The sequence below is a fragment of the Sapajus apella genome, unplaced genomic scaffold, assembly GCF_009761245.1.
Source record: "Sapajus apella isolate SASKATOON/1434 unplaced genomic scaffold, GSC_monkey_1.0 scaffold40, whole genome shotgun sequence".
Taxonomy (NCBI): domain Eukaryota; kingdom Metazoa; phylum Chordata; class Mammalia; order Primates; family Cebidae; genus Sapajus; species Sapajus apella.
This window is the reverse complement of record NW_022436980.1, coordinates 19,888,904-19,911,612: the sequence shown is the minus strand read 5'-3', so window position 1 is coordinate 19,911,612 and position 22,709 is coordinate 19,888,904. Positions and strand designations below refer to the sequence as shown.

The 22,709-nt window shown below is 42.6% G+C and overlaps 1 protein-coding gene across 7 annotated transcripts in view; it reads left to right on the top strand.

Moving 5' to 3' along the window:
• The window catches only part of TMEM45A (transmembrane protein 45A), an 81,181-nt gene that overhangs the window by 4,034 nt on the left and 54,438 nt on the right, over window positions 1-22,709 (top strand). The window contains exons 1-2 of one of the 7 annotated variants that reach the window (XM_032299280.1): window positions 10,259-10,397; window positions 14,790-14,927. The exons of 2 other annotated variants lie outside the window; for them this stretch is intronic. In XM_032299280.1, the coding sequence (XP_032155171.1) occupies window positions 14,859-14,927 (69 nt within the window). In that variant the 5' untranslated portion in view covers window positions 10,259-10,397; window positions 14,790-14,858. Of the gene's footprint in view, window positions 1-10,258; window positions 10,398-13,925; window positions 14,031-14,307; window positions 14,644-14,789; window positions 14,928-22,709 lie in introns of those variants that run through there. 4 more of the 7 variants (XM_032299279.1, XM_032299277.1, XM_032299281.1 and 1 more) reach the window with 4 other exon arrangements.

The window sequence follows — 22,709 nt, the reverse complement described above, 5'->3', positions numbered from 1 at the left end:
CTTACTTTTGGGGCATACCACTTTCTCTTTTTATTTCTGGAGATGCTGTGGTTTTGGGCTAAGTACTTCTCATGGTGAATGTCAATGAAGGGCTATTTTCAGTGTATAGTTATTAATCACACCCATTCTGGATGTGGCATCTACCTTATTGGGAATTCATTCCTTAAATATTTTGTGTATTGAATCAACTTTAAAATATTTGAAAAATGTTTTAGTTTGCTCTTTATCTAATGTAGTTATCAGTATGTCCTAGTGACTAAGCATGCAGGCTTTGAAGTCAGGCTGTGAGGGTTTGAATTTCAGATCTGATTCTTAATAATGTAGCCTTGAGCAAGACACTTTCTAGAAGATTTTATTACCTGTAATATGGGGATACTCATATGCATTACATGAGGAAATCCATGGAGAGCATTTAGTATGTCACCTGGCTCACAGTAAAACCTGTACATGTAAACAATTCTTTTCTTTTCTTTTTTTTTTTTTGTTTTTTTTGAGACAGAGTTTCACTGTCGTTGCCCAGGCTGGAGTGCAATGACACGATCTCGGCTCATTGCAACCTCCACCTCCTAGGTTCAAGGGATTCTCCTGCCTCAGCCTCACGAGTAGCTGGGATTACAGGCATGCACCACCATGCCTGGCTAATTTTGTATATTTAGTAGAGATGGGGTTTCTCCATGTTAGTCAGGCTGGACTCGAACTCCTGACTTCAAGTGATCCACCTGCCTCAGCCTCTCAAAGTGGTGAGATTACAGGCGTGAGTCACTGCTCTCGGCCATAATTCTTTTTTTATTGTGGTAAAATATATAATAACATAAAATTTACCATTTTAACCATTTTTAAGTGTACAGTTCAATGACATTAGGTACATTCACATTGTTATGTGACCATCACCACCATCCGTCTGCAGACATTTTTCATCTTCCCAAACTAAAACTTCATACACATTAAACAATAAATCCCTGTACCCCTTACTTTATCCGCCTCCGAAACCAGTATTCTACTTTCTATTTTTATGAATTTGACTATTCTAGGTACTTCATATAAGTGGAATTATATAATATTTATTCTTTTATGTTTAGCTTATTTCATTTAGCAAAATGCCTTCAAGTATCCATGTTGTAGTATGTGCCAGAATAGCCTTCCTTTTTAAGGCTGAATAATATTTCATTGTATGTATATACCATCTTTTGTTTATCCATTCATTTGTTGGTAGAGGGATTTAGGTTGTTTTCATCTGTGATGGTTAAGTATGTGTCAGCTTGTCTAGGCCACAGTACTGAGCTATTTGGCCAAACGTTATTCTAAATGTTTCTTTGAAGGTATTTTTTAGTTGATGATATGGTTTGGCTTTGTGTTCCCACCCAATCCTCTTCTTGAATTGTAATCCCCACAATCCCCATGTGGTGAGGGAGGTCCTGGTGGGAGGTGATTGGATCATGAGGGCGACTTCCTCCATGCTGTTCTTGCGATACTGAGTGAGCTCTCATGAGATCTAATGGTTTTATAAGGGGCCCTTTCCCCCCTTGCTTTCTCCATTTCCTGCCACCGTGTGAAGAAGGTCCTTGCTTTCTCTTTGCCTTCTGCCGTGACTGTAAGTTTTCTGAGGTCTCCCCAGCCATGTGGAACTGTGAGTCAATTAAACCTCTTTCTTTTATAAATTACCCAGTCTCGCGTATTTCTTTATAGCAGTGTGAAAGTGGTCCAATACCAATGAAGTTAATATTTAAATCAGTAGACTTCTAGTATGGCTGCTAGCCTACTCTGTAGGTGTTGGACTTGCCTCCACAATTGTGTGGACCAATTCTCAAACTCAATCTTCCCGTGTGTGTGTGTGTGTGTGTGTGTGTGTGTGTGTGTGTGTGTGTGTGTGTGTATCCTGTTGGTTTTGTTTCTCTGGAGAACCGAGGCCCCTAACTAATAAGCCATCTTCTGGCTACTGGGAATAATGCTGCTATAAGCATTGGTGTACAAATATCTAACTCCATGCTTTCAGTTACTTTGGGTATATAACCAGAAGTGGAATTGCTGGATCATATGGTAATTCTATGTTTAATATTTTGAGTAACCATCCTACTGTTTTTTCACAACAACTGCACCATTAATTCTACATTCCCACAGCAGTACACAAGGGTCCCAGTTTCTCCACATGCTTACCAACATTTGTTATTTTCTGTTTTTAGTTTTAAAAATAATAGACATCCTAATGTGTGTGAAGCATCTTGTTGTGCTTTTGACTTGCATTTCCCTAATGACTAGTGATGTTAAAGATCATTTCATTTGCTTATTGGCCATTTGTAAATCTTTTGCCCATTGTAAAATTAGGGTTTTTTTTTTTTGTGGATTGTAGGAGTTCCTTATATATTCTTGATATTGATTCCCTATCAGATACATGATTTGTGGATATTTTCTTCCATTTTTTGGGTTACCTTTCCACTGAGTTGGTAGTGTCTTTTGATGCATAACAGTTTAAAATGTTGATGTTGTCTAATTTATTTATTTTTCTTTTTTGCCTGCACTTTTGATGTCATATCTAAGATACAATTGCCAAATTCAATGTCCTGAAGCTTTTTCCATATGTCCTCTTCTGATAATTTTACAGTTTTAGCTCATATGTATGTCTTTGTTCCATTTTGAGTTAATTTTTGTAAATGGCATAAGTTAATAGGTGTTCACCTTCATTCTTTTGCATGTGGATAGTTAAGCAATTCATTAATAATTTTAAATTATTAAAATGGTTGCATTTTAATGTTTATATCTATGTAGATATCATTAGCATAGACATAGCCATAGTATAAAAATATTGATTTATTCTTGACATTTTTCTAATTATGTCTAAAGTACTGATTTTTTCTTATAGAATTACTCAAAAGTTCTATACTTGGATTGGGTACGGTGGTTCATACTTGTAATCCCAGCACTTTGGGAAGCTCAGGTGGGTGGATCCCTTGGGGCCAGGAGATCGAGACCAGCCTAAGCAACATAGTGCAACCCCATCTCTAGTGAAAATACAAAAATCAGCTGGGTGTGGTGGCACGTGCCTGTAACTAGGAGCTGTGAGGCAGCAGAATCGCTTGAGCCTAGAAGGTGGAGGCTGCAGTGAGCCGTTACAGCACCACTGCACTCCAGCCTGGGCAGCAGAGTGAGACAAAGAAACAAGCCAAACTCCTACACTCTGTAGCTTTTAGTACTTCCAAGGAAAAATTATTGTAGCTTTTAGTATTTCCAAGAAAAATTATTCCTGTGGTCAAAGGGTAATGGTGGCTGATAGCTATTTTTTTTTTTAACTATTTTTACCTTTTTGTGGTGTTTAGAATTAAAAAAGCAATGTCCTCATGTCAAATAAAATTGAAATAGATTGTACAGAGTCCAAAGTAATGGTTCCCCTTCTACTTACCTGTTTTCTTCCCTTCCACTACTCTCCCCAGAGGTAAACTTTGTTAATAGTTTGGTCTATATTTTTCTAGACCTTCTCCAAGAGTCCATTCACAGGCAGAGATCTAAACATAAATATTATTTTAAAATATAAATAGGACCATATTTTATACATTATTCTGACTTTGTTTTTTTAAAAGTCTCAACAATATAAAATACACACATCTCAATCTGTCCACTGAGACCTAGAGATCTCACAAGCATACTCTGTCGTGGAGAACAGACAACAGCATTCAAGTGAAAGAATGCTCTTTTTCTATAAGACGTAACAGTGGTACTGGGCTACATTTGCTGAACGAGGCCTGTTTACACTCATCCCTCTCTCTGGACTCTTGGCTCCTCTCTGTGAACCATCAGCCTGACTCTTTCCAGTCTTGTCTGACTTTCATTGCCCCTGCCAAGGACTCTCACATTTGGCTGTCTCTGTGAAAGTTCAGAAGACAACAAATTCTTTCTGCGTCCACCCACCACCACTTCTAAGCAGCTTGGGCCCCTCTGGTGCCATCAGCAATCCTGAAGTGGTAACAGGTCCAGAGGCAAATGCCTCCTTTCTTCCTGCTGTTTTGTGCAAAGGTTGCTATCCTCTGTGGCTTAGTTTATTTCTCCTTCAAGAGAAATTTTAAGAAAATGACCAGCAAGGTGGTGCTTCCCACAGCAAGGAAGTGGGTGGCATGCCTGCACCTTTCTCTAGAATTCCTGAAATTCCACAGGCTTAAAGACACATACACAATATTTTACTAAATTCTTTTTAGTAGATGAGAAAATGGATTTTTAGAAAATGTGATATGCTTAAGGAAACTGATCTTTAGAAAGATAAATTGTATTTTTTTGAAACGTGAACATTTCTCTGATTTTAGTTCTTTCATTGAACATTCCCACTGCCTCCAAAAGATAGCATATTACCCCTCGAGAATTCTACAGGCTAGTCCTGTGGTACTTAACCTATGTGCAGCTGAATTGCCTGTGGAGTATTTAAAAAATACACCCATGCTTGTCCTGCCCTTGGAGATTCTCTTTCAGAAGGTGTGGGGTGAGGCTAAGGCATCTGTGAAAATTCCCCAGAGATCTGATGCTTGGCCTGGATTGAGAGCCACAGATCTTCGTGGGAGGCATTTCCCAGCCGAAGTTCCAAACCCTCACAGGTGGACTAGTTTCCTTCATTCCTGACAACGCTTAGATCCGGCCTCACGCAGTCACAGTTGGAGGAAAGCACTACCTAAGGTCCTAATTGAAAACAAATACAATGGATGGAAACTCCTTCTTCTTGGATGTTTACAGAGGCTACCTTTTTATCCTGTTGCCTCGTTCCCGTGAAAACTCGCGTGTCTCACTAAGCTGAAAGGTGGACTCTTTCTCACCAATGTTTATAGAGCTTCTATTAACTTCACTTTTTTTGGAGCCAAACGTCCCTCAGTGCCGCAGTCATTCCGTGGTAGTGACACAGGTGTTCAGGAGACATCTGAAATCCCCCTCAATGACCTGCAAGTAGTGTAATTAGTCCATTTTCTGACTTGAGTCAACACCTAGGGTTGCCTCAAATAGACCCAATTCTTAGTGTTCAGAGACTGTATGTATCTCGGACCCAGAGTTGATCACTAATTACATTTTCAGTAAAAAATATTACTTTTAATTTATCTTAAATTTCAAAAAAGAAAAAGAAACCAAAGCGAAATTTAAGCAATATCTGAACTTCAGACGGATGTCTCTTAAAACGAGACATAGCAGTTCCTTAAAGATTCCTCCAAAGGTAAAGAAATAAAGTAAAATATCAAAATGTTGGGATTATTAACTACTCTCATAAAATTCAGAATACGTTCTTCAAACATTTGTGTGTAGAGACTGTGTCTATCTCAGACCAGAGTTGACCACTAATTACATTTTCAGTAAAAGATATTACTTTTAATTATCTTAAATTTATAGACCTACATTTTTTATTACTACCCTCACACTGTGAAATACAAGAAGGATAAAGTTCCAGATCTGACCTTGATATGTCTAGGTATGGATTTTTTGTTTTGTTTTTTTAAATACCTTTTCTCTTAATGTGTCCTTTCAGTTTGAAGACTCATTGCCTTTCTTCACCTCAGGGAGTTTTTCACCAATTATCTAATTTTTTCTTTCTCCTTACAAGCCAGGAATAATTCAGACTAATGATCATGACAAACGGTTACAGGCAAATTAAAAAAAACCAAAATCGAGGGATATATCGTAGTCATAGTAAGAAATGCATTGAGGACAGCTTTGGGGATTCTGTCTATCATCTATCTATCTATCTATCTATCTATCATCTATCTATCTATCTATCTATCATCTAACTATCTGTCTATCTAGCTATCTATTTATCTATTTTTAAATTTGAGACAGGGTCCCACTCTGTTGCCTAGGCTGGAGTGCAGTGGCATGATCATAGCTCACTGCAGCCTCAACCTTGTGGGCTTGAGACATCTCCCTGCCTCAACCTCTCAAGTAACTGGGGTTACAGGTGTGTGCCACTGTGCCCAGCTAACTTAATTTTTTTTTTTTTTTTTGTAGAGACAGGATCTCCCTGTGTTGTCTAGGCTAGTCTTGAACTCCTGGCCTCAAGCGATCCTTCTGTGTTGGTCTCCCAAAGTGTTGGAATAACAGATGCAAGCCACTGCACCTGGCCTAAATACTGTATATTTTAATAAGTAATGAAAATTAAATAATATTAAAAATGTTAGCAAGGAAGAAAACAAATTATAGAAAAATGCTCACATTAAAATCATGTGATGGCTAAACCTTGGGGATAAAGGCCAGAGGAAGCCAAAGTGAAAAGAGGGTAAAAAAGGTTGTGCGGAGGAAGAATGGGGAGTATTGGGGTCAGACTCCTTCCAGGCATCTTACCTTTCAGCAGGTACCCGGGAGAACTGACCCCCAGCATCCCTGGTGTTGCTGTTCCTCCTTCTGCACTGACCTCTGTGTGTGTACTTGGGTGTGAAGCTGGATTGTCAAAGAGAAGGATGATCTTGTTTTCTTCTTGCTGCTCCTTCTCCTCCTTCTCCTTCTTGTTCTCTTTTGAGACAGTTTCACTCTGTTGCCCAGGCTGGAGTACAGTGGCACGATCTCGGCTTACTGCAGCCTCCACCCGCTGGGTTCAGGCAATTCTCCTGCCTCAGTCTCCCTAGTAGCTGGGACTATAGGCATACACCACCATGCCCGGCTAATTTTTGTATTTTTAGTAAAGTGAGGTTCACCATGTTGCCTAGGCTGGTCTCGAACTCCTGACCTCAAGTGATCTGCCCACCTCAGCCTCCCAAAGTGTTGGGATTACAGGTGTGAGCCACAGTGCCTGGCCTCTTCTTGCTGCTTCTATGACTTCTTGGACAGGTTGTTTCCAGTGGAGGAGCAGACAGATGAATCAATACCTCATCCACCTGGGGCAAGTTTGGGAACCTCTCTATATAAATTAAACCTCATTTTCCTCAACAGAAAATTGGGACCGTCCCTCCTTACTTCTAAGTGTCATTCAGAGGTTTCATGAAGCGATGGGATTTTGTCCAGCGTAAGGTACTGCACAAAAGTGAGTGATTCTGTGACCACAGTCTTGCTATGAAGCTTTTGCTTCACAGGAAGATGCATTAACAACTAATGACCGAGTGACTGTTGATTAGGTGTCAACCTCTTCTCAGGCTTCTTCTTATTTCACCCTCACAGACAGCTTGTCGGGACGAGGCTATTGTTATTGATAATTTTATTGATAAGCCCAGAGAGGTTAAGTAACTCCTGCAAGGTCACACAGTGGTGAAATTAGGATTTAAACATAGGGTAGCTTCACTCCAGTGTCTGAACTGTTAACGTGTATGCCATGTTTAACGTTCTTTTCAGGAATGAAACAATGTTGTTGGTTGCCACTTTTCAGAGAACTGGCGGGTGCTCAGGTTTAATGCAGGTGGGCAGAGGCGTCACTGGGTGCTCTAGCCTCCGTATCCTGAACTTCCGGCTTGCTTTTACTGTCCATTTCTAATCCCGGGAGAGTGAAACATTGTCTCCTCTGTCCAATCCACTCTTGCTCAAGCATCCCTCACCCTTTCCGTGACTTACTGCAAAGGTGTCTCAAATTATCTGTGGTAAAGGACCAGTTCCCAACCCACCTCTGAGTCCATTGTAGCCTTATATTTTTGTAAAAAAAAAAAAATCGCTTGTATATTGCCACAATGTTAAGCTACTTCAAGGGGTTTGAAAGCCTCTAAACATTTTGTGTCCGTTTCTGTCCTCGTGGATGGTAACAGCTGGTAGACTAGCGCTGGTCCGCAGGCTGTGGTTGAAATAGCACTGCTGCAAGGGAATGCTGACTTTGACTCTTGCCCCCTATGACCCATGCACCACAAAGCAACTGAGTGGTCCTTGAAAAATACAACTAAAAGTCACATCATTTCCCTGGATACACCCTCCAGTAGCTTCCTATTGCATTTAAATTAAAACCCAGATATTTACCAACAGCCCAGAAGTCCCTGGGTCGTCTGGCCCTGCTGATAGCCACCTGCTTCCATCTCCTTGCCTGCTGGCTATCTCCAATGCTAAGGAAACGGGCCGGGCGCGGTGGCTCACGCCTGTAATCCCAGCACTTTGGGAGGCCAAAGCGGGCGGATCACCTGAGGTCAGGAGTTCAAGATCACCCTGGCCAACACGGTGAAACCCCGTCTTTAAAAAAATAAAAAGAAACACAGGTAGGCGTGGGTAAAAGTTCGAATAGAGAACACATAATAATCTGGGATGTGAAATACACTTTGTTTTGTTTTCCTTTACTGGATCAAGCGTGGACAAGTGCTTCTATCGCTTTCTCTCCAGCAGTGAGAGCCTTGCCACTAGTTTCTAAATGAGCAAGATGACCCAAACCAAGTCTCAGAAAAGATTTGTGTGCGATCATGCTTATGTGGTATAGCACGTTGCCCCTCTGATGAGCTCGGCCTGAAGATGCCTGTATTCGGTTGAAGTCTCATACTGTACCTGCTTTTTAGACGATGTCTTTCCTTCCCCAGAAAGTGGACCTGTCGTGAGTTAAGATGGTGGAGGGGTCATTCCAAATGCTCCTGAGATTGGAGAACAAAAGTTTGAGCGTGTGATTGTTGTTACTGTTGTGAACTCATTGCCGGGGAGTGTGACTGCCATCACTGTATTGATTATTTCATGACTAAGGTGGCAGCACACATCTTGGTTAAACAATTTCCTGGTTGGTTTAATGCTTGCTGCCCAGAGAACCTCTTGCGTGCAGGTGGCCAGGATTATTTCCCCATCTCACCACGCACGTGCTGTACCATGGCAATGAATGAAAAGGAAGCAGCTACTTAGGAAATTGTTCATTGAGCAACAGAGAGCCGTGGTTTCTAGGAAACTGACTTCCCAATATGCTCTAACTTCCCCAACACCCTTGACTTTTTAATCCATTGCCTATTCCAATGATTTTTGGACTTTCAGAAGAAAATTTCATTGTCTTTTGCTAATTAATTGTCATGGCAATGGCAACAATTCTCACATTTTAGTGCCAGGAACTATATATTTAATAGATCTGAGAATGTGATGCAGGAAAGTGCATCTTTGCCAAACATCCCAAGTGATTCTGACATAGCTGGTCCAAGGACTTTACTTCGAAAAACACTGGTTTTAGGAGTATCTTTTCTGTGTAATGATATTGGCATTGAGTGCAAAGTGTTTTAAAGAAGTTCTGTTTCTGCCCAAGATGGAGTAACAGGGCCAGATTTACCTTTTGCGTGACACAACCAAAAATGTCAGCTAAAATACGTGAAATAATGATTTTCAAAACACCAGTCATCAGGTGATGAAGAGGTGATCTCTAAGAAATAGGAGACAAAAGGGGTACACTCGGACTGCTCTGGCTTACGGCGTAGAGAGAATTTCCAGGTTGAGACTCAGGGAAGGGAACTCAAGTGCAATTCAGACTCTTGATTTGAGGAGAAGGTGTGAAGAGGCTGGGGAAACCCAGGTGGTTAGCATTCACAGAACAGAGTACCAGAAATGAGAGAGCTGCATGGAGAGAGAACCCCAATAACTGCAGAGGGAGCCCTCGGGGATTCAGCATCACACTGATCAGCACCTGCATGTGGGGAATCTACGGGGGACTGGGGGCCAAGCTTGTCGAGGGAGAGAACAGACCTGGCTCTCACAAAAGGCTGGGAATATTGCCTGCTCCTTCCAGCCAGACTGGAAAACCTGTAATTCAAAGGTTATTGGCAGAACAGTCAAGAAGGCCTTGCCTCAGTAGTAGGGAGTAATTAGCGGTCTAAAGCACTGCTCCATATTTGCCTAATAAATTATTAAAAAGCAATTGGCAAAAGTATTAAACTGCGTCTAAGTTACTTAAGGTCATCCCAGAACAGAGTTCAAGAATATTTATGGGAATAAAAAAATATCCAGCGCCAAACAAGGTAAAATTTACAATGTCTGACACCTCAAAATAGCAATGTAGTTTAAAATGGGAACGCACCACTCTCCCTGACTGTCCTGGAGGTGTACTTCCATGCACATTTTTGTACCATTAAAGAGTCCAACAGTTTAAGCCTTCAGTGGAACATTTTATACATAACAAGCTAGAGACTGCCAAACCGTGGTCTGTGTTGATATTTATCTTGGCTTCTGAGATAGCACTTCCTCTTTCATGTCTATGACTGTTTTAAAAAATATTTTTCCTGTGTTTGATACCTCCAACCTTGCCATTGGATTATGGTAAGGAAGACTCAGCTAAGATTATTGGCCAGCTACATTGTGCATCCTAAGGGGCTGGAGCTAGGAGTCATGGGTATTGGTGGTGGGTGGGTGAGATGGGACAAGTTTTCCGAGGTCAGTGTGTGACTCAGATTCAAAGCCTTTGAGAGCAGTAAGGACCAAACCAGGCAGGCCAAGGTCTTGGACAGGTCTGAGGGGGCTAGCTCAGCCATGTTCCAGAACAGAAGCCCTTTGGTACCCAACAGGAACATACAGAGTGTGAAGTGAGTAAAGTCTCGTTAGGATTTGGTCAAGGCTGAAGAGGCCAGACTTGTTCATTGGCAGAGGTTGGAGGCGGGGTCAGTGAGGGATATTCTGGTATCATGAATAGACTTACTGCTCTAGAGGTTCATAATTGAGCTCCACAATTTGAGCCTGGGATGTCTGTTCTTCTTCTGAGATTTGGACAGTTGTAAATTTGGTTGCCAAGCCTGTTTCTCTGATTCCCTCCCATCCTTCAAACTGAACCTGACGCTATGTCATTAGGATGTCCCTAGTTAGACCCTTGGCTGCCAAAACAAACATGTTTTCTTCAGATTGACTGGTACCTGGGCATTCCTTCCCACTCTGCCCATACAGAAATGTGGCTTGTCTGCATACAGTTTACAAATCTTTTGGCTACTAGAAAATGCTACTTTTCTTAAAACATTGTAGCCCAGATGAATTTGTAGGGAAGCTCCTACTTGGAGATGATGACAAGATATTACTGTTATTTGATAGAAATTTTACCTGCTCTGAGAGATGGGAATGGAAGTCGAAGGATCAGTCTTTGGGAAAATTGAAAGCCAGGCACAGAAAGACAAATATCGCACGTTCTTACTATTATGGGAGAGCTAAAAAAGTTGATCATAGGAAAATATAGAGTAGAATGGTGGTTACCAGAGGCTGGGAGGGGTGTGGGAGGAGGGTGAAGAGAGGCTGGTTAATGGGTACAAATATGCATTCATATAGGAAAATAAGTTCTAGTGTTTGATAGCACAGTAGAGTGACTATCATTAACAACAATATATTATCTATTTCAAAATAGCTAGAAGAGAAGGTTTGAAATGTTCCCAATACAAAGGAATGATAAATGTTTCAGGGGTGATGGATATCCCTGATACTCTAATTTGATCATTACACATTGTATGCATGTACTCTGCAGATAGCAAATAGCACATGTACTCTGCAGATATGTACAATGATTATGTATCAATAAAAAATTTAAAAAGAGAGAGCATAGGTGAGAGCTCTCTGCTTTTATCTGATGAGCTCTGGACTGCCTTGCGTACTCCTGGACATGATGCATGGTCATTAGCCTACCAGAAAGTCTCAATCAAGGGCAAGATTATGCTTTCTGGAGAGAAATGCACTGGAGACTTGATACGATCTAATTGATGTTAATTGTGGTAAGTGTTGCTGGTTTTACTTTTGGCTTCATGCTTGATGACTTATGTTTTGTGGTAGTAATGAGTAAAACAGGTGGAGTGAGTCGATGAAACTGCTTCTGTGCCCGGATAAGTGGCTGTGTTTTGATTGGTTCTCGGATGGGAGTTGATTTTTCTACAGGAAGTGAATTAGCTTACCAATGTGAAACCACTGAAGGCAAAGTCGAGAAGTTTACTTTACCTCCATCTCAGTCTTATTCCCACATCCCCACTTTTTGTCTCTTCCCTTTATTCTCCTTCTTTTTCTCCCCAACTCATGATTGCCTTTCCATCAGCATCTTGGTCCAGGTTCTCTTTGACACAGAAATTGTATGGAATTCAGAAAGGGCTATGGTGAAAAAAAAAAAAAAAAGAAGGCCGGGCATGGTGGCTCACGCCTGTAATCTCAGCACTTTGGGAGGCCGAGGCAGGCGGATCACCTTAGGTCAGAAGTTCAAGAACAGCCTGGCCAACGTGGTGAAACCCTGTCTTATATTTGGACTGGAAATTGAATTTATATACCACCCTAATGGATCCTTCTTCAATTTTTCTGAAATTAAGAGAGCCCATATTTTTTTCATAATGTGTTGAAGGAAATAGTTTTTGAAAAGTTTGGAATGGAAAGAGGTCAACTGGGAGGAGATTTTTACTTTGAGGCATTCTCTCCCTGGCATGAGACGAGTCCCTGTGAAGTGAAAAGATGGGGGACTATCTTTGGAAAGGCACCCATCGCTGCCCCCAGAGAGCCCTGGGCCTACATTTTATGGAGAACAGCATCTGCTCTCACACTGAGCCTGGCTAAGCCTTTGAATTTTCTTTTCCATGTGTTCTCAATCACTGATGGTGCTGAATCATGAGGCATATTGCCAGATGTGGGGATGGATTTATTTATTTATTTATTTTTGAGACAGAGTCTTGCTCACTCTGTCATCCAGGCTTGAGTGCAGTGGCATGATCTGGGCTCACTGCAACCTCTGCCTCTGGGGTTCAAGCGATTCTCCTGCTTCAGCCTCCCAAGTAGTTGGGACTACAGGCATGTGCCAGCACACCTAGATAATCTTTTCTATTTTTAGTAGAGACAGGGTTTTACCACATTGACTGGGCTGGTCTCGAACTCCTGATGCCAGGTGATCCGCCTGCCTCAGCTTCCCAAAGTGCTGTGATTACAGGCATGAGCCATCGCACCCAGCCAGGAATGGAATATTCTTAATGAGGAACTTGATAATGTCTGAAAAAATAAATTTTCAGGAAAAGCCACAGGCTTGAAGTATGTCATCTTTCCTTCAGGGTCTGGCACATTGTCACTTTCTTTTCCCATGTGTTAACAAATGATGTTTAGAAATATGCTCTTTCCCACTGTCCCCATGCCAAAGTTCAGCCTTTTGTATTTTTCCTTAATTGTCCGAGGAATAGTTGAGCACCTAAGCTGATATTCTTTATTACTGTAGGTGTAATTTGAAAAATAATTCTTGGAGGGCAACTTTGAATCTATGGTGAATAAAAAAGTGAGAATAAAGGTGAATGAATATTGTTTCTGGTGTCCTCTGTGCAGTCGGAAAAATGATGAGCAAGTTAGCTTATATTAGCTGAGCATCTTCCTCTTATTGAAAGGGCCGTGACTGGAAAAAGCCATTCTTATGTGGCAGCCTTTTAGGAAGGACTGTGGTTTAAATGGGCTTGTCTGTGGGGCTCACTTTTGGGCTTACCTCCACCTCCAAGCCATCTACCATCATTAGCCACGTTTCTAAAATTAATTTATTAGAGGAACTGTTTGATTCATGAGATAAGTGGGTTTTGGTTGGAGGTGGTTATGGGGTTTAGGAGGGTCTTCTGGTTATTTTCCCTGAGACCCTGAACAGTATGAAGGAGAAGGCTAGTGAAGAAGCAGAAAGAGAAAAATGGAAGCCAGTCTTCTCAAACATTTTGTTGGAAGTCTGCTTAAAGATTCATTTTGCTATGCAAACCACAGATAGCGTAGCCGGTTCTGCCTCTGTGCTTCCAGGTAACTCAAGTGTAACAGGAGTGAGAAATCAGAATCAAGGGCCCATTTCATCACTCTCCTCCAAGTTTCTATATCCACCTGTGCTCCAAATGAAACTGCTGTCCATACTCTTGTCTTAATGGATTTAATGTTTAATCTCCTTTAATAGAAGGCTTGTATACTTATTTAGAGTCTGTGGTTAAAAGGGTGATTCAGGTCTTGGCAATATGTGATACTTCTGTCTTTTGAAAAGAAGCCATTTAAAAAATCTTGGTTTACTTTGTTTTACGGTAACAAGACAATACACCTTCTTATTTATTTCATACGTGCACTCCATACTCACTAAAGTAGGCCTTATTTCTTAAGCAAGAGTCAAGAAATAGCCTTATTGGCTGGCAGGTACAAATACTGAAACTAGCACGAATGACTGTGTACGTTCATTCCTGAGTTGTGTTTGTCTTCAGACTCAGGTGAGGGGTGCAGACTGGAGTATTCGTCGACTCTCCTTGTGCGGGTTAAGATGAGTGTGAGATGGTTGGGTTGGCAGGTTGGCCTGGGTGAGAGAAGCAGTGTCATGGGTGGCCCTGTTCCCTGCGGGAGCCTTTACTTTTTCCATGCTTACCCACAGGACACCTAAGCTGGCTGGTCAAAAAATCAGGAGTCAGACTTGGTGAAAGTGTGAATAAATGAGTGTAGTTACTATACAGGCATTAAGGAAAATTTTGCTCATGGTGAGTCAGTAGTGCCTCCCTGGTTGTAAAGGACAGTGTCTTCTGGTGAGCTGTGAGTGTGTCCCATGGGTTGACAATCAGATTTGCATGCCTGATGACATTAATTGCAGGGTGCTACGGGCCAGGTTTCTGTAAGTTGGGTGGAGATGGAGGCCACTTGCAGTGAGCGCAACGCCCAGGGGAAAGCATATGAGTGGGAGGAAGACAGGAGAGTTTTCTGGAGCAGTTGCAATGTGTATGCTGCTGAAATCGACTTGAACATTCAGTAGCATCTGCCAGGGTTGTTAGCTGCTGAGTAGCACGTCTTCAATACTCATGATTCGTGGGGTACTTGGGCAAAGGTAAAAGTGTGGTAAGCTTTAATACTGTGCTTTATTACTAGTCGCTTTTGACATTTATACTGGTTGTGTGTGTGTGTGTGTGTGTGTGTGTGTGTGTGTGTATGTAAAACTAACTGTAAGATGTCAAGTTTCAGCCTATCAATTTTTTTTATTCCAGAAGCTTTCCAGCAGAGACAAAGGCTCAGTTTTGGCTGCTTCATTCTTATCCCTCAACCACAGTTCTAACATGCTTGATCTACTGAGAGCAAAGATGATCAATGACTCAGAGGGGAGAAATGGATTTAAACACCCAAAGGTTAGTTTGCCGTTTCTGCAGTAACCTTTGGTGTGATAATGTGAAAAGAGCAAGAACTTTTGATTCATGTAGATCTAGTTTGAATCTGACTCTACTGTGTATTTATGACATTGTGCAGGTAACTTATTGTGGGTTGTAGCTGATCAAGGCCCAGCTAAGACTAGCCTAATGCTGATGATTCTGTGGAAATTTTATTTCATTTTATGTTGGGATTTAGCATTGTGGTTGGCTAGGAAGAATTGATGTTGAAGGTATGTGCCTTAAATGCTTCTTTTGATTTCTGTAGGATTTTCTTCCTCTGGGACCTTCAGGAATCTGGCAGCTGAAGTGTTAGGTCTATCAGGGACTCTTTCTATCCATCCTTCCCGTCCATCCATTTATCCACTCAACACTTGGGTACTGAACAACTTACTATATGTCAAGCATAGTTCTAACAGCTAAGGATTGAGCAGTGAAGAAAAATAGAAAAAAAAAATCCTGTATTCATGGGGCTTTCATTCTAGTGAGTGAGGAATGCAATAAACAAAATAAGTCAGTAAATTATGAGTATATTAAAAGGGAATGTGTCATAGGGAAAATAAAGCAGGAAAAGAGAGTGGGGTATGGAGGCAATTTTAAATCAGGTGATGAGAGCAGGTCTCTTTGAGAAAGAGCTCCCCTGCAGAGCTCTGAACACAGTTTGCAGACAGTGCCTTCTTATTCCCAGCCAGCAATGCTCCTTGACTTGTCTTCCTCTTGTTTATTCACTGAGGTCTCATTATTTTTGGTCCATGAAAACAAAAATGGTTTAAGAGCACAGAATATGACTTTTGGGTTTTCCTTTAGGGCTATGTTAAGATGCAGGTAGATGCCAGTTTAAGGATAAATTGGTGAGGGTCTCTTTTCTGCCCCCGTTGGGTTCTGGAAATGATACCTTCTGCTCTATTATCCATGGAGCCTTATACGTTGGGCACCTACCTGCAGAGCGTTTTTTGCATGACCTCTCTAGCCCCTCTCGTATACCTCACACAAACCTCTGACCATGCAGCTAAATATGGTCCCTCATGGGGCTGGGTCTCTACTTCTAGTCTTTTCCCTGCTTTCTTGGAGGAGCAGGCAGGCACGGGTTGCCAACCTAACTTCATGCTGTTGGACAACAGCAACCTCTGCCTTCACCATTTCCTGTCCCAAGGCAGTGAAAGCAGAGTGTCTCATCACCAAGAAAAGCCTCTCACTTTCCCTGTCTTGGTCCAGGAGTTAAGGGAACAAGGAGAAGTAAAAAGTCAATCACATCATGGTGTCACAGCCAGGCTGGGACCTGGAAGCAACCTTTACAGTATGAGGATGGGGTCCACATCAAGAAGACACCTCGTCTTCTTTGGCCCATGATGGATCATGAGTCAGTGAATGTTTCATTAGCTTTCATGAAGGGGGATATCTGCTTCCTGGTAATTTTCAAACGTTAAAGAGCCCCTTTAGAATCTGGGAGCAAAGTTTAGTGCATGAAGCTCTGCAAATGCCATGGACACCTTTTAACTTGGGATTTAGTAGAGCTTAAATTCCCTCTGATACATCCTAAGTTCCCCAAAGCCAGTGTGAATGGATGGGGTCCAGGCAACATCTGCGCCTCCAGCTGAGATGGGATGTGGTAGGGTTTGGCTTTCATTTTCCCTTTCCGATACGGATCTCAGAGGTGGCTTCTCCTTGTCTAGCAATGTGACATTGCCACGCCTGCTGCAGCACGTCTGCACACATCCTGGAGGTGTTCACCACACATCATCCTGTGCCAATCTTGTTGGCCTTTTTCTGCCCACTCAGGCTTTAGAAAGACAGTGATGTCAGCCAGAGCTGCTGGGGCAAGTGGAGCTGTTCTGATGTCTAGTCAGGTGTCCAGAGCCTTCTTGCCACATTCAGCTCCTGCCCTCATCCTCTAGGCTGGCCCCAGTACAGCTGTGGGCCACTTTCCGTGACTGTGAAGCGTATTTCTGCCCAGTTTAGTAGTAATGAGGAGAAGTATTTGCTTTTATATGTTTGCTTGTTTTAGGTGGTAAGAGTTCTGTAGAAGCCAGGCTTTCCTAACATCCCAAGTCCGTCTTAGGCAGCATTTTGTTCTCCAGTTACATACCTGCCCAGCTCTGTCCAATATTGAGACCCGATCTATACTTGAAAAGACAAAGACGAACAATACCAGGAGAGTAAACGTTGGGGGTGGGGGTAGTGGGCCCAGCTGCACTGACAATAACAATCCCCTCCCCACCCCTTCTTGCTTGTCTGGGAAGCTACCTTAAGGGGTAATTCTTCCCTGAGCCGTACCCTATTGGGAACCGAGGTGCGGAGGTGCCAGGCAGTGGTTTGGGGGTGACTCTGGCCCTTGACTTGTGTGTCACGGCTGTGTGGGACATGCAGTATCACTCCCTTGATTTGTTTGTTCTTCTGGATTGCACCTTTGTTGGCAGTCTAGAACTTACTCTTGTGCATGTTGTTATTTATCTTCAGTGGTGCAAGGCCCCAGTGTTCCAGCCTTCTTCTGAATTCACAGAAACATCCACATAAATAGACGCCTTGGCTTGGAATCACATCTAAGAAACCTCAATCTACTTGGTCTGTCAAAATGGAGTCCTTGTTAAAAGTCCTAATTCTCTAGTGCCAGCCATTCATCTCCTATAGTCTAATCAATGCTTCCCAACCTTTTCATGTCATAGTATACATGGACATGGTATGATTTATGTAGATGGGAGGGCTCAGTTTTAGGCAGTAGGCCATCAGGGTCTGGCTACTATAGTCCTTGCCCCCTCACCCTCACCTGGCTATTCCTGGGACTTAGGGGATTTGTGTTTCCCTCTGGCACACCTGTTCCCATTAGGGGCACACAGGTATGCTTCAGCTAAGGTTAGAAGCTCTAGCTCAAGACCTAGCATAGAACACAATCTCAAGATGCAACAAAGTGTCCCATCCATAAACATCTTTGATGATGATCCTAGAAGGTAGGTCTCTTTTCCCAGGATGTTGTAAGTTTGGGAGAGCTAAGTTCTTGTGGTTGCACCCAGTGCTTGGTGCGGTCTGCCACCACTTGTCCTTCTAGAAGGAAGGAAGGGTAGAGGGATACCAACACTGCATGTCCCCTGTCCCCTCCAGACTAGCATGACCAGGATCCTTGGCTCTGTGGCCCAACTCTAATGGTTACCACTGCTTCTTTCCATCCTGTCACATTCTGGGAGTATTTCACCTGACTTCCACAGGTTCCTGACCTCCCAGCTTTGCTACATCTTCTGCATAGCTTAAAACATCACTTCTTATGCAATGGTTGGAGGAGTCATAGAAGTTCTGCTGATGTTGTCTGCTTGTGTTGCCGTGAACCACACCTGCATAACTCATCTGGGCGGAATTCAGCTATTGCAAGAGTACACCCTAGTCCTTTTTTAGGCCTTAGGACTGTGTGGTACCAGATGGTGCTTCTGACATTTAAACAGAGCTGTGGGTTCATCTGTCCATTCATTCATTTATTTACTTATTCAACAACCCTGTTCAATAAATGCTGGGTACTGGGAATATAAAGATAGAAGTCATAGTCTCTGCCTTTCAGGAGCTCACAGTACAGTGATGGAGATCTGAGAAGTAAACAGTGATAGTACGCTTGAGAAATTCCATGGGGTTCCTCAGGAACACACAAGAGGGGGAGATTCTCATACATGGAAAGTGGTCAGAGGAGGTTCCCTGCCTGAGATGAGATGACTTTTAGCTTGAGTTTTTTCTCCCCTTCCCCTCCCTCTCCCCCATTCCCTCTACCTCCTCTACCTCCTCTTCCTCCTCCTCCTTCTCCTCCTCTGCCATCTTTCTTCTTCTCCTTCTTCTTCCCTCCTCCTTCTCCTTCTCCTCCTCCTCCTCCTTCTTCTCCTCCTCCTCCTTCTTCTCCTCCTCCTCCTTCTTCTCCTCCTCCTTCTTCTTCTCCTCCTCCTTCTTCTTCTCCTCCTCCTTCTTCTCCTCCTCCTTCTTCATCCTCTTCTTCTTCCTCTTCTTCTTCTTCCTTTCTTTCTTCTTCTTCTCCTTCTCCTTCCTCTTCCTCTTCCTCCTCCTCCTCCTCCCCTTCTTCTTCTTCCTCCTCTCCTTCTCCTTCTTTATTCTCCTTCTCCTTCTTTTCCTTCTTCTTCTTTTCTTTCTTTCTCTTTGAACAGAGTTATCTGGGATGTGTGCTACCTGAATTGAGCTAGAGAGTGGAACTTCAAGTGCCACCATTTTGTTTGGTGACAGTAGAATTCTAACGGGCAACAGCAGCTAATGAAATAAGGATCACTTAAGGAGGGAGAGGGGGACTCTATATCAGCCTGCAATGGTCAGATCATACTTTTGGAAGGAGAATATCTATGTGATTCACTCATAAAAACCCTGTAAAGTTTCAGCTGGAGGAGAAAGAAATCTAGATGGCAAGCTGGCTTGAAGAGACTTGTGACGTATGGCTTCTGTGTGTGCGGGAGGATAGTCGGGGGAGACTGCGTTCTCCATCCTACTTCTTTCATTCAAAAGATGGCATGATCTTGGGCAAGTGACACGACATCTTCCAACCAGTGTCCTCTCTTATAAAGGTGGTTCTAATATTACCTCTCTCACCAGGGTTGGTATGAGGATTAAATGACGTAATTTATTGATGTATGAAAGAATCTAACATAGTAACTACTCAACAGATGTTAATTTCTCTTTCCTTCCCATTTATCTTTTTTCTCTTCCTCTTTTCCTTCTTTCTTCCCTTTCCCCTGCTTTTCATATATCAACTCTTTATTAGGTAAGTAATATTTGTCAGGCATCCTGCAAGATTTCATTGTCCAATATGGCAGCCGTGGGCCACGTGTGGCTATTGCGCATTTGAAATGTGGCTAGTCCCAATTGAGATGTGTTGTAAGTGTAAAATACACACAGAAGTTGAGGTAGTTAACACTCCGCCTTGTCCCCACACTATTTCCAGGGCATGCTTTCCTATGGTCAGGAGACTAGAGGCTTTTTGAGTCTGTGGAGGCTTTTCCTCACAAAAAGCCAGTCTTTGATGGGTTTCTGAGGTCGTCTTCAATTGCTGACCAGTAAGCTCTCCTTCCTTCCTGCAATGATATTTTTATAAATGGCAGTCTTGTTTTTAAGTGTCTAGTATGTGGTCTTAATTTCTACACAAGTCTAGAAATGCTTAGTACAAAAATTAAAAAAAAAGACCAGGCATGGTGGCTCATACCTGTAATCCCAGCACTTTGGGAGGCCAAGGCAGGAGGATCACTGTGGCCAGGAGTTGGAGACCAGTCTGGGGAACATAGTGAGACCTTGTCTTTTAAAAAGTAAAAAAATCAGCCGGTTGTGGTGATGTGTGCCTATGGTCCTAGCTATTTGGGAGACTGAGGCAGGAGGATCACTTGAGTCCAGGAGTTTGAGGCTGTAGTGAGCTATGACTGAGTCACTGCACTCCAACCTGGGCAACAAAGTGAGACCCTGTCTCTAAAAAAAAGAAAAAGAAAAAAGCTGGAACACAAACTATCTCATTACTAATTTTTTCAATCGAGCGCATATTTAAATGACAACATTTTGAATATATTTGGTTAAATAAAATATGTTATTAAACTTAATTTCACTTGTTTCTTTTTACTTTTAAAAATGTGGCTACTGAAAAATTAAAATTGCATATGTGTCTTGCAGCAGCACTTTGTGAAGCTTATGTCTAGTGGGGGAAGGTAGAGAAACAGCAGCAACAGAAAGTTATTTTGAAAATAAGTGAAAAAAACCACAAATACAAAATTACACATTGTGATGCATACTGTAAGACAAGTTTCTATGAAAAGGAAAATGAGAAGACCTTACTTCGTTCAGCTGGGCCATGGAAGGCCTCTCTGAGGAAGACACATTTCTGCTATGTCTTGAGGGAGGCTCTTCCTATACAGTTTCCAGCCAAAAGTGGACATAGAGCATTCCAGGTAGAGGAAACAGCCTGCCGCTGAGTATTTATTGAGACTCCAAAATGCTTATGGTCAGCAATGGGGAGAAGGAGACCCACGAAGTGTCCGCTGACTTTTCAGAGCTTGCGGTACGGGGAGACAGGCAGGACAGGCATGTACGTGAGGCTGCAGGAATGCAACAAGTAACACTGGCCCTGGAAGTGCTTTTCTTTCCTTTTTTCTCTCTGTCTCAGAAGCATCACTGACCACAGTCCTGACCTTGCAGGTCCCGGGGCTGGTCTGTTCTTCCTTCCAGGTGGGTGGTGAATAACACTCCCGTTTCTCCCTTTATTCCCTGTTCTCCCTGCCGCTCTGACTCAGACTCATCATGTGGGGAATAAGCATCTGCAGCAGCCTCTTAACTCATTTCCTTGCCTCCAGCCTCTTTCTCCCTTTCATATATTCTTTGTGAGGCTGCCAAACTAGTCTTCCTGAAATACCATTTAGCCCATGTAACTTCCCTGCGAGCACCCTGCTGCTGGCGGAGGAGCAGTGTGCCGGGAGCTTCTGTATGTCTCTCACTTTTCACATTTACCTTTTCTTTCTAGGGGCAATGACACTGTTTGCAGAGAAGCATGTTCTACTGCCAACCTCTTTAGCTTGAGGAGCTCTTAAAAGTCTCATCTTCAGTCATCTTCCCATGTTTCTACTCCTGCCTTGCATTGTCTTCTGGGCCAGGCATGATCGAGTCATCATTCTTCAAATGCTAAGGGCCACTGCCTCCCAGGGAAGAGAGAGAAAGAATATTAACAAGAGCTCAGTTTCTGGCGTCCATCAGACCAGCTTCAAATCCCAGCTCTGCCATTAAACTAGCTGTGGGCACCTTTTCAAGAACTCATTTTGTATTTTCTAAGCCTTAGCTTTCTCATCAGTTAATACATGAGGCTAAAGTAATTTGTACCCCTTGGGGTTGGGTGGATAAAATGAGACACTGTTTATCAAGCGTTTCATAAATGCCTAGTCCATAAGTCGTTAAGTACTATAGACTAGTTACTTATGCAAAGGGCCACAGAACCCTTAACTCACGTCATTGTTAAAAGGATGGTAAGCCATGCATATATTGATTCATGGAGTTGCTTCCAGGGATGTCTGGCCCTGCTTTCTTTTTGTGTCTGTAGTGTCAGCATCTTCTTATATCTGGTAATGGGCTGGGGTCTGACTGTATGGTGATGTTGCTGGCCAGAAATGCTGGATAGTGACACTGACTTGTACTGTCTTGGAACTGGATGGGACCTCAGGGGACTTATTCAGTGTCGGATCTCTAAGGTCCCTCAGCGATCCAAAGTAGATTTGAGAGAATTTAGTCAAAAAGGCTCCTATTGGCTCTTGGGTCTGTTATTTTTCTTGCCCAGCAGTCTCTAGGGGGTCACCTACCCCTCACCAACACAAGTCATATTATTGTTGGTTTATCACTTGTTTTTGGCCACTCTTAATTAAATGTGTTTTTTATTTACCTCTGTCAAAGAGGAACAGTGAAAAACGTTCAAAGTCATGAATACAGGAGGCTGGAGGCAGTCACGCCTCAGCTCTTCTTACTCTGTTCCGAATCATATTTCATTAGATCCTCCCTATGTGAGGGTTAAATGGCTCACAGACTTGGAAATATTAAAAGTCTTACAGAAACTTAAGGTGCTATTGTTAGCCAAGGTTTCCTCACTTAAAAAAAATACATATATATATAAATGCGCTTTAGGTTCTGGGGTACATGTGTTGAACATGCAGGATTGTTGCATAGGTACATACATGGCAATGTGGTTTGCTGCCTCCTTCCCTCTGTCTCCTATATCTGGCACTTCTCCCCATGTTATTCCTCCCCAAACTCCCCACCCCCCACTGT